At 43.4% G+C, this 17,550-nt stretch overlaps 1 protein-coding gene and 1 long non-coding RNA gene across 2 annotated transcripts; one reads left to right on the top strand and one right to left on the bottom strand.

Moving 5' to 3' along the window:
* The first annotated feature begins 1,913 nt into the window (after window positions 1-1,913).
* Window positions 1,914-6,065, top strand: LOC118365332 (phospholipase A2-like). The gene is made up of 4 exons (XM_035747470.2): window positions 1,914-2,012; window positions 3,377-3,545; window positions 4,279-4,385; window positions 4,902-6,065. The coding sequence occupies exons 1-4, from the start codon at window positions 1,976-1,978 to the stop codon at window positions 5,048-5,050; spliced, it is 462 nt and encodes a 153-aa protein (XP_035603363.1). The 5' UTR covers window positions 1,914-1,975; the 3' UTR covers window positions 5,051-6,065.
* A 136-nt stretch (window positions 6,066-6,201) lies between these two features.
* On the bottom strand, window positions 6,202-15,709 carry LOC118365338 (uncharacterized). The gene is made up of 3 exons (XR_004821757.2): window positions 15,548-15,709; window positions 7,951-8,130; window positions 6,202-7,233 (listed from the first exon to the last, which is right to left on the bottom strand). It is a non-coding gene; the product is annotated as an uncharacterized LOC118365338 (long non-coding RNA).
* Between the last annotated feature and the right edge of the window lie 1,841 nt (window positions 15,710-17,550).

Genomic DNA, 17,550 nt, shown 5'->3' with positions numbered 1-17,550 from the left:
GTTGACATGATAAAACATTTACATTACATTTAAGTCATTTAGCAGACGCTCTTATCCAGAGCGACTTACAAATTGGTGCATTCACCTTATGACATCCAGTGGAACAGCCACTTTACAATAGTGCATCTAAATCTTTTAAGGGGGGGGGGGGTGAGAAGGATTACTTTATCCTATCCTAGGTATTCCTTAAAGAGGTGGGGTTTCAGGTGTCTCCGGAAGGTGGTGATTGACTCCGCTGTCCTGGCGTCGTGAGGGAGTTTGTTCCACCATTGGGGGGCCAGAGCAGCGAACAGTTTTGACTGGGCTGAGCGGGAACTGTACTTCCTCAGTGGTAGGGAGGCGAGCAGGCCAGAGGTGGATGAACGCAGTGCCCTTGTTTGGGTGTAGGACCTGATCAGAGCCTGGAGGTACTGAGGTGCCGTTCCCCTCACAGCTCCGTAGGCAAGCACCATGGTCTTGTAGCGGATGCGAGCTTCAACTGGAAGCCAGTGGAGAGAGCGGAGGAGCGGGGTGACGTGAGAGAACTTGGGAAGGTTGAACACCAGACGGGCTGCGGCGTTCTGGATGAGTTGTAGGGCAGGCAGGGAGCCCAGCCAACAGCGAGTTGCAGTAATCCAGATGGGAGATGACAAGTGCCTGGACTAGGACCTGCGCCGCTTCCTGTGTGAGGCAGGGTCGTACTCTGCGGATGTTGTAGAGCATGAACCTACAGGAACGGGCCACCGCCTTGATGTTAGTTGAGAACAACAGGGTGTTGTCCAGGATCACGCCAAGGTTCTTAGCGCTCTGGGAGGAGGACACAATGGAGTTGTCAACCGTGATGGCGAGATCATGGAACGGGCAGTCCTTCCCCGGGAGGAAGAGCAGCTCCGTCTTGCCGAGGTTCAGCTTGAGGTGGTGATCCGTCATCCACACTGATATGTCTGCCAGACATGCAGAGATGCGATTCGCCACCTGGTCATCAGAAGGGGGAAAGGAGAAGATTAATTGTGTGTCGTCTGCATAGCAATGATAGGAGAGACCATGTGAGGTTATGACAGAGCCAAGTGACTTGGTGTATAGCGAGAATAGGAGAGGGCCTAGAACAGAGCCCTGGGGACACCAGTGGTGAGAGCGCGTGGTGAGGAGACAGATTCTCGCCACGCCACCTGGTAGGAGCGACCTGTCAGGTAGGACGCAATCCAAGCGTGGGCCGCGCCGGAGATGCCCAACTCGGAGAGGGTGGAGAGGAGGATCTGATGGTTCACAGTATCGAAGGCAGCCGATAGGTCTAGAAGGATGAGAGCAGAGGAGAGAGAGTTAGCTTTAGCAGTGCGGAGCGCCTCCGTGATACAGAGAAGAGCAGTCTCAGTTGAATGACTAGTCTTGAAACCTGACTGATTTGGATCAAGAAGGTCATTCTGAGAGAGATAGCGGGAGAGCTGGCCAAGGACGGCACGTCAAGAGTTTTGGAGAGAAAAGAAAGAAGGGATACTGGTCTGTAGTTGTTGACATCGGAGGGATCGAGTGTAGGTTTTTTCAGAAGGGGTGCAACTCTCGCTCTCTTGAAGACGGAAGGGACGTAGCCAGCGGTCAGGGATGAGTTGATAAAACAATGACCACAGACATTCATTTATTGATCAATTAGACCTACTTCTAGTATTCTACATGGCACATATTCTACGTGAACAAAAGTCAACTGAAGTCCTTGGTCTTTCAGAATCTGAACAAAAGTCATTTAGAAATTGGCTTTAAGTAATACTAAATTTTGGACTCTGGGGTGATTCTAACAGAGAGGGAACTCTAACCAAGTTCAGATAAGTGTTCAAGGATTAGTTTACAGCAGATTATTCCGAGAGGAGGAGGGAATGATGCTCAGGAGATTATTCAAACCAGACTCTTAAAAAAAATATTTTAAAAACTCTCCACTGCACTGAAAGCCTATGTCCACCAGTGTAAATAAGCAGCAGTGTATGCAGACTCCCTCTTGCACACCATGCCTGCACTTTATCGGATACTTCTACTGTTCTCTGGTAAATTGCTGCTTGAATTTCTTTACCTTTTTAACACATTTTGCAGGGAATGATGAAGAGGGATTGAGAGGGAGTGAAGTCATGTTAAAGGACAATGTTATGAGTGCCTTCAGAGATCTAACATGAAAGGAACTTAGATCTGTTATAGTCTGATGATTTAACTCCTTAATTTCACACAACAATACAACTGTATTATCTTGAAATGGTTGAATCTTTTATTTCAATAATCTTGTGATCTTTATATAGAGCACATTTTATGTTTAAATTTGTACTTTAATACATGTTTAATGATTTAACAAATCACTACCAATGTCAATTGCCATGTCTTGTATGTTGAAAACCAATATGCACATTACAAATGAATGTTAATCTGATCTGGGAAAAGATGTTATAGAACTAGACCAGAGTATAAGAGTGTAAAGGGAATTTCCAGCTGAACAAAAAGGAGATCAGTGCCATAAAACGTGTGAAGTTGTTTTGTATTGTATTAATTTCATAAGCTGTGGTTGTCTAAAAACATCAGTGTCAGAGAAAGTATAGTCAATCATAAACACATTTGGTTTAATACAAGTTGCAAAAAGGAGACACCCCAGCATAGAAGCATAGAAAACTTTGAACGGGCCTTCTCTGCGAAGGTACTTATATATTAATCAGACCGTATCAAATGTTCTCGAAACATCAGCCTGAGAGGCTTGTACGAAGTCAAAACAAAAGACAGTGACTTTGCCAGCAGCTACAGAATCACGGTGCTCCAAATGTCATTGTGACCTCAGTCCTTGTACCTTCAGTAGCTCTGGCGTCAATCACTATCAAACGATATGAGAACAATCCATAACATTCAGGGACAAGTCTCGTGACCATCAACCCGTACACAAATGAGTGTCACAAATAGAACACTGGAAATCATGTGTCTGACAGAAAGGGAAAACATAAACATTTGCTAAGCATTGTGTTAATTACTCTTAACTGAATATGAACTTCATTCGTCTTAAATATTCCCCCATTACAAAGAGCATCTTTCTTGGAAAATGTGAGGGACTTGCAATTGCAATATTAGGTTGTCACTTCATAAATAGACTTGTAATAATACAGCATGTCCATCCATACACTTTGAACACTTAGACATTCAGAATCATTTTCATATGAGAGGCTAATCACAGAGCTACACTTCTCAATATTCACTTGATGACAGGACATATGACTAAAGAGATAGTATGAAGCAAATGGCACATACTAAGCAAGGCTGCTACATCCATACAAGTATAAGCAAGTGCACATTTTGAACAAGATGTGTGCACACGTGATTGGTGTACCTGTGTTGGGCTGAGATTCATGTTCTTCTTCTGTTGTTGTTGTTGTTGCAGTGGTAATAGCCTCTATGGCACTACAGAGGCCTCCACGAACTAAGAGAGGGCTACTGGAGCTGGCAGGAGTCATCAAGTGCAGCACAGGCAGATCAGCCCTGGCTTATATGATGTATGGCTGCTACTGTGGACTGGGGGGTCAGGGCTGGCCCAGGGATAAAGCAGACTGGTGAGGCAGTAGGACAGAGGCGCGATGAGATGTTCTAGCATGTAAAAGTCTGGCATGTTCTGTGAAGCTGATGAGCTATATAGTTGTAATGATGTGTTATAAACATGTTATAAACATATATATTTTTTTGGGGGGGGGAGTGCCATTTCATAACAAACTCAGATCATTTAGAGTACCACTGAATGAAAAACCCCTCAATCAACTGTTCCGTCTGGTAGGCCACAATAACAACCTGCATTATGCGATGCAGTTCAAACTGCAAAGTGTATCATTTGGGGTTTTCTTTTGAGATTTTTCCCTCGTCAATTGGATATTTGGAAATAGACATGCACAACCAGCACTCCCACACTCAAAATCCTAACCATAACTTACTTCTGTCCACTAATCACAGACATGAATGCCCACAACACTGTTAAACTACAGAACCTCCAGCCTCCAGATCTCTCATATGCCTGCCTACTAACAATAGTTGAGCCCATCCTCTTTCATTTCCTTTTGTGTTAAATAGAGCTGATGTTGGTCCAAGCTACAATAATATGGAAAAACGCCCATTCTCTGCCTTTTCTGTTAATAGTTTCTCAAACATTATTTATACAATAATAGTTTTAATTGGGTCTTTTTTTAACTAAAAAAAGGGCCTGTATTACTTATGTAATGCATCACTGAGACAGCAAATAGTTCTTATAATGCTCTTTTTTAAGTGTTACGGTAGTGTATTTTTTCCTTGATTAAGGTGCTGTCACAAACATGACTGCTGCTACGGAGATGCAGAAATTGCTGGTTGCCGAACCAAGACAAGAAAGTATCAATGGACATGTGAAGACAGGACTGCAGAATGTGGTATGCCATCTCAGTTTTATGCACATGAATGAGACATAATGATTAAATCAAGCTGAGTAAGCCTATCCCTCCCCTTACAGAGGTGTGGTTGTTTAGAGAAAGAAAATACTGCATGCTATGACTTTGTCATTTTTGTATAGTTTTGCTGTTGAAAATGAATGGGTCTTTTCAGTGCATGGAAAATAACAGATGTGTCATCAACAAACATCTAAGTAGTTTACAAACACTGCAGACGTTATAGGGGACAGGAGGGCTAGGAGGGAATGGGCACGAAAGGAATCATTTCTCACCCACATTTTCAGGTATTTTAAGCTCTCACCATAATTGCTAATCGCAAAAGCACATAGGACAAGCAACACAGTTCAGGATGTTTACGGTGTTTATTTGAGCATCAGACATTTTCTAACATTTCTAAAACTCAAGAGTGTTTCCTTCACATCCTCCACAGACCACTCCTTTCACATCAGCTGTCATTTAAGGGAACTACTCACCCACTTAACCCTCTTTTCATTCCAGATGATCTCAAGGACAAATGTGAGAAGATTCTCTGCAAATGTGACAGGGAGGCAGCCAAATGCTTGAGAAAGGCACCTTTCATACGGAAATATGCTATGTGGCCAGACTTTCTCTGTGGGTGTACACTGCCAACATGTAATATCTACTAATTCAATAAATGTACACTTGTTGATTTTTACATTTGCTGTGTGTCTATTTATGTTAATAGAATATCATATGTATCTCCTTCACAACATTATAATGACATGTAATTGCAGTAATATTTCAGGGCATTTTGTATGGATATCTCCTTTTTTCCATTTATATGAAAAGGAGAAACACTATCACAGTGTGAATATGTCATTAGATAAACAAACTGTGTGATGAGGCTCTCCAAATTGAGCATAGTGACCAGAAATTACAAGCACAGGTAACAAACTAGTGTACAAAACAGAGAGAGCTCAGTAGTGGTTACATAACATCCCAGGGTTTATTCTTAGCGGGTGAAATGTTGCAGCCAAGGTGAGATCAGGTAGCCTAAGTACTTACAATAGTGTGTGTTGTGCCTTACCTTATACTCCCTGAGGCTCTGCCGAGGTCTTGTTTCCACTGCTCTAATCCTCTCTAACTAACCCAGCATGATATTTCACCCCTTAAAAAGGATTCTAAAAGCATCCTGAGGTTTTCACCGGATTTACGTTTTCAACTTAATGTTTACTTTGCTGGAGCTCAGTAGCCGTAAATTATAATAGACAGCACGTGGCCAACAGATGGCGATGTTGAATGTTTACTGCAAAGCTAAGATGCATGTTCATGTTACAGTTTACAGTAAAGATGCAAACACGTTCATACACTATTAGTAGCATACTGTATACTTACATCTAGCCTAATGAATTCTAAGGCAGACCTGGGTGCAAATACTATTTAGGGTATTTCAATTTGTCACGCCCTGACCTTAGTATTCTTTGTTTTCTTTATTATTTTGGTTAGGTCAGGGTGTGACGAGGGTGATATATGTGTTGACCCTGTCTCGGGTTTTTCTATGTTTATGGGGATGTTTCTAATCTATATCTATGGTTGCCTAGATTGGTTCTCAATCAACGATGTTTATCGTTGTCTCTGATTTTGGGACCATATTTAGGTAGCCATATTCCTTGGGTTATTGTCTATGTGTAGTTGCCTGTGTCAGCAATCGGTTTATATAGCGTCACGTTCGTTTTGTAAGTTTGTTTAGTGTTTCTTCGTTTAATTAAAGAGTATGTATTCGTATCACGCTGCGTGATGACGAACGTGACACAATTACTTACAAAAACACTTGAAGTGAATATTTTGATATTTTTTATTTGGAAATACAAGTAGTTGAATATTGCAATGTACTTGGAAATACACTTTAAAAGTACTGGCATGTACTTAAATGCTTAAATACACAGAAGTGTATTTTCGAATACAAATATTAAAATACTCTTTGCATTTGTCCATTTGGTCCTAGGGGTATTTGAAGTAACTGAGAATGGCTATTAATATAATTATTAAAGAATACTTAAAATTAAAGGAGTTGATTTGGTGAAATCATTTGAAAATACACAGATATGCATGTATTGAACCCAGGTCTGCTCTGAGGTAGATACATTTCTTGTCTACGTTTGTGACATATGACCAGCATAGGGAAGGTCAAATTTGAGGCAACTGAAGTCTGTCTTATACTTTATTTGGGCATGTTTGTCCTGCGACGCTGCATCCGAAATTGCATTCCTAACTTCAAAAGATTAAGCTGTTTAGAATGTCTTGGTATTTCTGTTTTTGGGCATGGCTCTTTGAAATGATTAATGACAACAATAGCCTTAAAGAGAGACATTTCATTAGAAACCCAAACTCATGTAATAAGCTGGATATATCATACAGATGCTATGACTATAAGTAGTCTGTATAGAAGTCCTGCTTTAGTCTGATCTACAGCGGTATGTGTTCGTATTCTGGGAATGTTGGGCATTCTCCTTCAGCAGTGCAGATGCAGCTCTACAGATGCTCATGAAAGGAATCTGGCTCCCGCTATGGGCACAGGAAACGGCTGTTAGAAGAAGGCCCTCCTCCTTCAATACAGTCATTGGTATGATGCTTTTTCCCACCTCACTCTCACATGGACCAACAGTGAGTTCCTTACAGAGATGGCCTCAGTTTCCAGACCTGAGTTTGAGGAGATGAGGTTAGGAAGGAAATCTGTTTGTGTGTTAGTGGTGTGGTGGTGGAAGCTCTTCCCCCAGCTGAATGGTTTCCTTGTTTCATAATCTGCTGTAGGTAGTGTCAGCGAGTACTCAGCACCAGTAGGTGGTGTCATACACATAGTTAACTAGACCTGAATGGAGAAGGAACAAGACAACACAGATGTTTATTGTGTCTGAATCATATTTCAATTCAATTGATAAGAAATAAATAGTTGTACTTTAGTTTGGCTGAACATTGTGTCTACTGTTGTACCTCATGTAATGCACAAGGACCCAAAATGAATTAAAATACTTTCCCAATAAGTGTGAGCAGTAGGGTCAAGAGATAATTATGTCTGACTCCTATTTTGAACCCCAACTATATTGCACATAAATTCATTCCCACTTATATGATCCGATGATCTCTGTTGCTATATACTGTATTACACTACTGACCAGTAAACTCAGAAGTACAACGGTCTTCATCATGAGAACTAATGTAAACAACCATATTAGTGTAATCTGATTACTTCAGTAAGTGCATCCACTTTTCACAGAGCACAGTGAAGTAGCTAAGCCGGTGTCCCATTTTCGAGCTCACACGGGACACGAAGAAAAAAAAAGAAAATGTCAAATATATTTTTTTAGCTCTGATCCTGGCAACCTAAACCTGCCTTTCTCTCACCTGACACATCTGAGACAAAGCAATGGGTACCCCTACAGTTTCTCACACACACACACACACACACACACACACACACACACACACACACACACACACACACACACACACACACACAACTTTTCCCGACGACACTAAGCATTCCTCCGGCACACTTCTCACATCTATGAATCTCCCTCATACTCACAGCTGCCACATGACCATAACTTGACTTTATCTGGTAAAAACTCTGCATCAAAACTCAGTATTACAGAGAGTGTCTTCTCTGTTTCACCACGCTCTCCACCGGGTCTGCATCGCACCAAACGGCAGGTGTCACAGACACCAGGAATCTTCAACTCCAGTTATCACTCCTTTCAACGGCGCCCTGCAATGGAGAGGAAAGCAAGTCTCAGTTCTTGTCCTTCTGGATGGCAGAAACGCAAAAACAAAAATCCACATGATTCCACTTCGAGTCACTTTCACCGACCCAACATTCTCCAACCTCTACTCCACTCAACCCGAAACCATATGTGGATCAGCCAGAAGTCAAGGACACATTCTCTCCAACTCTCACACTCACACTCACAAAAATTTCCTCATCAGACGAGGCTCAAACTCGGCGGTCTTCCCGACACCTGCCACTGCAGTTAATTAATCCTCAGTCTCGTTATGTTCAATTTCATTCTCCAGCACTCTATTTACTCTTAATATTATACTTTATTCCCTTTTTTCCTACCCACTTTAATGGGTTCCCAAGTCCGACAACCATTCAGGTGTACCCCTTTATCTTGCGAATCCCCAGGAGTTTAACCTTTACAGAACACAATTTAACACTTTAACTGGCATGACAAACCGTCCCATGGGAGATACACTCCCAACAAGCCACGCCTCCAAGTCTTCTAATAGGCTGCCGCCAATTATTTTACTTGACACATGCCAAAAGCACTAAGAAGCATTTAAATTACTACATACATGACTACACACATGATACATTATCCGTCATGTAGTGACAGTGTGTGACAAATAAACTTAACGAGAGCATTGTAACCAACGTCCAACTTAATGTGTACTGGGTAGCTTTTGCATTCAATTGGCCCTCCCCGTTGCACAAAACAAGCTTCCATTCCCCGTCATGGCAGATTTGACGAGTAATTACCAATCATTTATAGAAACACTAGATGACTGATAGCCCTTCTTACATCAGCTGATATCTCAAAGTGCTGTACAGAAACCCACCCTAAAACCCCAAACAGCAAGCAATGCAGGTGTAGAAGCACGGTGACTGGGTGGCCAGGCCTCTTCTGGCTGTGCCGGGAGGAAATTATAACAGACGCCAAGATGTTCAACTGTTCATAAATGACCAGCATGGTCAAATAATAATAGTCACAGTAGTTGTCGAGGGTGCAGCAAGTCAACACCTCAGGAGTAAATGTCAGTTGGCTTTTCATAGCCCGATCATTAAGAGTATCTCTACCATTCCTGCTGTCTCTAGAGAGTTGAAAACAGCAGGTCTGGGACAGGTAGCACGTCCAGTGAACAGGTCAGGGTTCCAGGCAGAACAGTTGAAACTGGAGCAGCAGCACGGCCAGGTGGACTGGGGACAGCAAGGAGTCATCATGCCAGGTAGTCCTGAGGCATGGTCCTAGGGCTCAGGTCCTCCGAGAGAGAATTAGAGAGAGCATACTTAAATCCACACAGGACACCGGAGAAGACAGGAGAAGTACTCCAGATATAACAAACTGACCATAGCCCCCCGATACATAAACTACTGCAGCATAAATACTGGAGGCTGAGACAGGAGGGGTCAGGAGACACTGTGGCCCCATCCGATGATACCCACGGACAGGGCCAAACAGAAAGGATATAACCCCACCCACTTTGCCAAAGCACAGCCCCCACACCACTAGAGGGATATCTTCAACCACCAACTTACCATCCTGAGACAAGGCCGAGTATAGCCCACAAAGATCTCCGCCACGGCACAACCCAAAGGGGGGGCACCAACCCAGACAGGAAGATCACGTCAGTGACTCAACCCACTCAAGTGACGCACCCCTCCTAGGGACAGCATGGAAGAGCACCAGTAAGCCAATGACTCAGCCACTGTAATAGGGTCAGAGGCAGAGAATCCCAGTGGAGAGAGGGGAACTGGCCAGGCAGAGACAGCAAGGGCGGTTCGTTGCTCCAGAGCCTTTCCGTTCTCCTTCACACTCCTGGGCCAGACTACACTCAATCATATGACCCACTGAAGAGTTGAGTCTTCAGTAAAGACTTAAGGTTGAGACAGAGTCTGCGTCTCTCACATAGGTAGGCAGACCATTCCATGTTTCGAGACGTGTAGTCCACTTGCCGTACCAATCTCCTTGCATTAGCGTAGCCTCTTCTGTAGCCTGTCAACTATGTGTCTGTCTATCCCTGTTCTCTCCTCTCTGCACAGACCATACAAACGCTCCACACCGCGTGGCCGCGGCCACCCTAATCTGGTGGTCCCAGCGCGCACGACCCACGTGGAGTTCCAGGTCTCCGGTAGCCTCTGGAATTGCCGATCTGCGGCCAACAAGGCAGAGTTCATCTCAGCCATGCCTCCCTCCAGTCCCTCGACTTCTTGGCACTGACGGAAACATGGATCACCACAGATAACACTGCTACTCCTACTGCTCTCTCCTCGTCCGCCCACGTGTTCTCGCACAGAGAGTTTTTCTGGTCAGCGGGGTGGTGGCACCGGGATCCTCATCTCTCCCATGTGGTCATTTCTCTTTCTCCCTTACCCATCTGTCTATCGCCTCCTTTGAATTCCATGCTGTCACAGTTACCAGCCCTTTCAAGCTTAACATCCTTACTCGCCCTCCAGGTTCCTCGGAGAGCATGAAATAAGCTCCTTTCCTGAGGACGGCTCACCTCTCACAGGAAAACCTCTGCCTCCTTCTTTCCACTCCTCTCCTCTTTTGACCTCACCCTCTCACCTTTCAGCAGGACAATAAACTAAAACACTAGATGCTGTTCTTCCACTAACCCCATTGCAACTCCCCCCCTCCAAGTCTCCAACCATACCTTGATCCTTTTCCTCTCGCTCTCATCCAACACTTCCCACACTGCCCCTACAGTATCGCGCCGTCCCAACCTTCGCCTCTCTCCCCGCTACTCTCTCCTCTTCCATCCTATCATCTCTTCCCTCTGCTCAAACCTTCTCCAACCTATCTCCTGATTCTGCCTCCTCAACCCTCCTCTCCTCCCTTTCTGCATCCTTTGACTCTCTATGTCCCCTATCCTCCAGGCCGGCTCGGTCCTCCCCTCCCTCTCCGTTACGGAAATGGAGGATTGCATCCTTAAATCTGTCTCTTAAAAAATCTAAATTCCAAGCATCTGCCTCTAACCCTAGGAAGCCACTCCTGAATCCTCCTCCCCTCCCCCCTCTCTGCAGATGACTTCAACCAATCATTTTGAAAAGAATGTCAACGACATCCGATTTCGATTGCTAAGTCAAACGACACCGCTGGTTCTGCTCACACTGCCCTACCCTGTGCTCTGACCTCTTTCTCCCCTCTCTCTCCAGATGAAATCTCGGTCTCGTGAGCCGGCCGCCCAACAACCTGCCCGCTTGACCCTATCCCCTCCTCTCTTCTCCAGACCATTTCCGGAGACCTCCTCCCTTACCTCACCTCGCTCATCAACTCATCCCTGACCGCTGGCTCACGTCCCTTCCGTCCTCAAGAGAAGAGTTGCACCCCTTCTGAAAAACCTACACTCGATCCCTCCGATGTCAACAACTACAGACCAGTATCCCTTCTTTCTTTTCTCTCCAAAACTCTTGAACGTGCCGTCCTTGGCCAGCTCTACCGCTATCTCTCTCAGAATGACCTTCTTGATCCAAATCAGTCAGGTTTCAAGACTAGTCATTCAACTGAGACTGCTCTTCTCTGCATCATTCCGCACTTAAAGCTAACTCTCTCTCCTCTGCTCTCATCCTTCTTCGGCTGCCTTCGATACTGTGAACCAATGCATCTCCGGCGCGGTCCACGTTAGATTGCGTCCTACCTGACAGGTCGCTCCTACCAGGTGGCGTGGCGAGAATCTGTCTCCTCACCACGCGCTCTCACCACTGGTGTGATTCTCGCTATACACCAAGTCACTTGGCTCTGTCATAAACATGGTCTCTCCTATCATTAAAATGCATTTATGACCAGGTGGCGAATCGCATTCTGCATGTCTGGCAGACATATCAGTGTGGATGACGGATCAAAAGCTGAACCTCGGCAAGACGGAGCTGCTCTTCCTCCCGGGAAGGACTGCCCGTTCCATGATCTCGCCATCACGGTTGACAACTCCATTGTGTCCTCCTCAGAGCGCTAAGAACCTTGGCGTGATCCTGGACAACACCCTGTCGTTCTCAACTAACATAGGTGGAGTTCCTGTAGGTTCATGCTCTACAACATCCGCAGAGTACGACCCTGCCTCACACAGGAAGCGGCGCAGGTCCTAATCCAGGCACTTGTGTCTGGATTACAATCCCTGCCTTGCCATTAAACCCCTACAACTCATCCAGAACGCCGCAGCCCGTCTGGTGTTCAACCTTCCCAAGTTCTCTCACGTCACCCCGCTCCTCCGCTCTCTCCACTGGCTTCCAGTTGAAGCTCGCATCCGCTACAAGAATGAGGGGAACGGCATTCCAGGCTCTGATCAGGCCCTACACCCAAACAATGGCACTGCGTTCAACTGGCCTGAAATGCCTCCCTACCACTGAGGAAGTACAGTTCCCGCTCAGCCCAGTCAAAACTGTTCGCTGCTCTGGCCCCCAATGGTGGAACAAACTCCCTCACGACGCCAGGACAGCGGAGTCAATCACCACCTTCCGGAGACACCTGAAACCCCACCTCTTTAAGGAATACCTAGGATAGGATAAGTAATCCTTCTCACTCCCCCCTAAAAGATTTAGATGCACTATTGTAAAGTGGCTGTTCCACTGGATGTCATAAGGTAATGCACCAATTTGTAAGTCGTTCTGGATAAGAGCGTCTGCTAAATGACTTAAATGTAAATGTAAATGTTATGGGTTGAGACCGAGTCTGTGTCTCTCACATAGGTAGGTTGACCATACCCATGTTATGGGTATGCTTGTAATTGTTAAGGACTGAGGAGTTTTTCAGGATAACAAAAATTAGCTGAAGCTAAGCACTGGCAAAATCCTAGAGGAAAACCTGCTTCACCTTTCAGCAGGACAATAAACTAAAACACAAGGCCAAATATACACTGGAGTTGCTTACCAAGACAGTGAATGTTCTGAGTTACAGGATTGACTTAAATCTGCTTAAAAATCTATGGCAAGACCAGCAAATTGTTGTTTAGCAATGCTCAACAACCAATTTGACAGATTGTGAAGTATTTTGACAACAATAACGGGCAAATGTTGCACAATTCTGGTGTGGAAAGCTCTTAGAGACTTACCCAGAAAGACTCACAGCTGCATTCAATGCCAAAGGTGATTCTAACATGTGTTGACTCAGGGGGTTGAATACTTATCTAATCAAGGTATTAGTATTTTATTTTTCATGAAAAAAATGTAATGTTAGAGTATTTTGTGTCGATCAGTGACACAAAATGCCAATTAAAAACATGTATCCCACTTTGTTACACAACAAAATGTGGAGAAAGTCGAGGGGTGTGAATACATTCTGAAGGCACTGTATACACTAGGTGACTGATAGGGGGAGCTGTGTTGAAGCCACTGTGTCTCAATCTTGCAACTCCCCCACTGTAGAAAATATTTTAGAAACTATAGAAATGCATTTATTAATGTCTACATTCGGGTTTGCCGACTGTATTATATTATAGACAACTTGATGCATAGTTTTACAGTGTACTATGTGAGCTAAACATAAAAATACATAACATTTTCCCTAAGTATAAATTATAGATGTTACTGTCCCCACGACAAAAACAAAAATACATGTTATTGTCCTTAAAACATTTAATCGAAATACTGTAGAATTACATGAATTAATATGGAGGAGTGCTCCGACGAGCCAATATGGACGACTGGTGGCTTCAAAGCCTCCCAATGGCCAATACATGGCATCAACAATCCAGCGTTTGTGTACATCATTGGTAATTACCAGTTGAAGGGCTGTACAAGTGGATTTTCCCCAGATGTGTTAAATTTCCACTTGGCTACGAACACACAAAAACACCGCTTACCATCCACTGTAGAGCTGTATAACACATACACAACACATTTTGACATATTGTGGAGCGTTGTACAATGTATTTTTGTTTTGTTTAAATCATTAACTAAAACAACTAAAAAAAATTAATTATTTAATTACGCTGAAGAGAGGAACTTACTATATATTTTTGGGGGAGAGATAGGAAAATGTGTTTTTTATGAAGTTGAACATGTGCTTTGTATTAAATAATTTTAATTCAGTGAAATCCTATATTTTTTTTACTCACCATCACAATTTAAATGATATCACTGCCAAAGTTTTGGCTTAGTGGCCCAAAAAATTAGGAACCACTTTGGCCATCCTTATGACTAGATGTCATAGCCATGCATTTCTGGAATATTGTCAGGCATTACATGCATTTGAGCAAAGATGCAAATGTATCTATATTTATTTGAAATACGTGCATTTTGCATGACATTAAATATATTAAAATGTATTTGTTTCTTGGGTATGGGTCATCATGTAAAGCCCCTTGCAGCCTGCAGACAGTGTGACCAGTGGCGAATTGGCCTGAAATGGTAGTGGATGCTTCTGCACAGTGGCCAGATAGAGCTGAGGACTGGGAGAACCAAGTATCTAGGGCATGACCCAAACAACACTCACTCAATTGTGTCCAGCCCTTCACTGGGTAATGAGCGATGAAGTTATGGAAGTCATATGCTGTGGTCGTCACATGGCAAGGCAGGACGAGAGAGGGTGCTTTTAATTCCTAATTTTCAAGTCGGCCTTACTTACTGACTTTATTGTCCCCATGGGGAAATTTAGTTGCAGTGTCATGTACACATTTAAAGTGGCATTTAAATACAAAACAAAATTGACAATACAACTTTCATAACAGTTACGCACCAATAAAAATAATAATAGTAAAGAAATAAGAAATAAAACATTAAATAAAAAAGAAGAAAAGACTAGCCTGCTGGCCTTATGGAGTCAATGGGAACAGTCACACAGAGTTATTTAGGAGAGATATCACACCTGGCACAAATGATTGTCTCGTTCTGTTTTTCCTGCTGAGGGGTGCCCTATACCTGTGCCCAGAGGGGAGTAATTCAAAGTCCAGGTACAGGGGCCTGTTAACTTCCTTTTAGAAGCTCCTCACTTTAATTTGACTAAGAGGACATAATCTGGTGCATCATTTAACTCTATCCTTTTGCTTTTGCAACCCAAATGTTGAGTTTACTGCTACAATTTCTCCATTACATTATACAATATGTATATTCATATTACTGTCACGACCATTGAAAGAGAACCAAGGCGCAGCGTGGTTAGTGTACATTCTTTTTACTAGGAAAAAGACACCGAACAAAACAATAAACACTACCAAACAAACCGTGAAACTAAAGGCTATGTGCCATAAACAAAGTCACCTTCCCACGAAGACAGATGGGAAAAAGGGCTACCTAAGTATGGTTCTCAATCAGAGACAACGATAGACAGCTGTACCTGATTGAGAACCCTACCCGGCCAAAACATAGAAATACAAACAATAGAACATAGAATACCCACACCAAATCACACCCAGGGCGTGACAATTACATACAATACGTCAAATAACATTATTAGCTATAAAATCTCTCTTACCTGTAATTCAAGGTGGCACTGGTTCGTAAGACATTTTAACAAGACAAGAACAAGTATGAGGAACCACAAGAAGTTAAAATCTACTAGATTTTCAAACAGTCGGCTGCTGCCTTGTGGGCCTCCTGTTCTACCATTTCCCACCTCACAGGCCAAGCCAAGAAAAGAGCCTCGGACTGCCAAGGAGTTCATTTCTTGGAGCGGAGCAGCCCTTTGTGGGAAATGTGGTGTTGCATCACAACACCTATTGTCACATGACCAAAGACTGAACTGGAAAACATTTTTCATGTGCTTCAATGTTTTGAAAATTACTGTAGCTGTTTGGCAGGCTCTGCTGTTTCTCATAAAAGTGAACACAACAATGTTTCACTGTCTTGAAAAGCTGTTTACATCTGACATTTTTTCAAACAAACACTTACTTGGAAGAGTTCCAGTGTTGGATAGCCAGCTAGCTAACATAGCATTCCTCTCTGTTAATGTACCCAGAGGAAGATGGAAACTTGATATCCTCAGGCTTTTTTTTTAACCAGGCAAGTCAGTTAAGAACACATTCTTATTATCTTATTTTCAATGACAGCCTGGGAACACTGAACTGCCTGTTCAGGGGCAGAATGACAGATTCATACCTTGTCAGCTCAGGGGTTTGAACTCGCAATCTTCCGGTTACTAGTCCAACGCTCTAACCACTAGGCTACGCTGCCGCCCCATGGTGCTGCCCTACAGAGTGCTGTTGAGATTACTGTAGACCTTCATTGCAAAACAGTGTGTTTTAATCAATTATTTGGTGACATGAATATATTTAGTGTAGGTTTATCTAAAAACAATAACTTTTTTAATGTTTAACTATTTTTATTTTTAAGGATGGTCCTCCCCTTCCTCCTTTGAGTAGACTCCACTGATGCAGACATGATGAGGAGCAGCTGTGATCATTAATGCTACCATCACCCAACAAACCTACCACTCAGGTCCACTCAGCCTGCTGAGTCACCATGTTGACCATCATTCACATGGCAACTTACACCTGTAATCAACCGATGACTGGAGTGTGAGTAATCTGATAATGAAATTAGAGGGATCCGTCTCCTCTCTGTCATGACTTGGAGAGGAAGTAGCTCTCTTGTAGATACCTATACAATGATTATGAAAATCATTCAGTAAACTGTATTTCTAATCACCAGCGGGTCAAACCGAATGAGGGATATGATGGACTTTTATCTTCACTTCTTTTCTGAGAAAAGACAAAGGGGAATGTGTGATGATTCACAAGGAAATGTCCTGACTTGCAACAGAAGAAGGTGAAAACGCTTTGCAGCAACAGGGTTTTTCTATGTGCAGTGAAACATGTATTAACCTGTCTTGTGGGATATGACTTTAGCTAAATAGGAGCGAAATGTAAGTTCTTTTGATTAATTGAGGTTGGGTTAGAAGAGTATTTCTCATTAAAATACAGAGGGATGGAGCCATGCAATTCAGCTCAGTATAACCTGTATGTGGATACAGGGGCGTCGTGCACCCATTATTTTAGAGGGTGCACAAAGTACGTGATGATGGAGGGGGAGGGCATTGGGACCCTATCTAGTTGGCTAGTTAAAGCAGAGCTGTAGCTAAACTCAGCAAAAACAGAAACATCGCTTTTTCAGGACCCTGTCTTTCAAAGATAATTCGGGCAAAATCCAAATAACTTCACAGATCTTCATTGTAAAGGGTTTAAACACTGTTTCCCATGCTTGTTCAATGAACCATAAACAATTAATGAACATGCAGCTGTGGAACTGTCGTTAAGACAGCTTACAGACGGTAGGCAATTAAGGTCACAGTTATGAAAACGTAGGACACTAAAGAGGCCTTTCTACTGACTCTGAAAAACACCAAAAGAAAGATGCCCAGGGTCCCTGTTCATCTGCGTAAACGTGCCTTAGGCATTCTGCAAGGAGACATGAGGACTGCAGAAGTGGCCAGGGCGCCTAAGACAGCGCTACAGGGAGACAGGACCGACAGCTGATCAT

Source organism: Oncorhynchus keta, chromosome 5, assembly GCF_023373465.1.
Source record: "Oncorhynchus keta strain PuntledgeMale-10-30-2019 chromosome 5, Oket_V2, whole genome shotgun sequence".
Taxonomy (NCBI): domain Eukaryota; kingdom Metazoa; phylum Chordata; class Actinopteri; order Salmoniformes; family Salmonidae; genus Oncorhynchus; species Oncorhynchus keta.
This window is presented reverse-complemented; position numbering and strand designations above follow the sequence as displayed.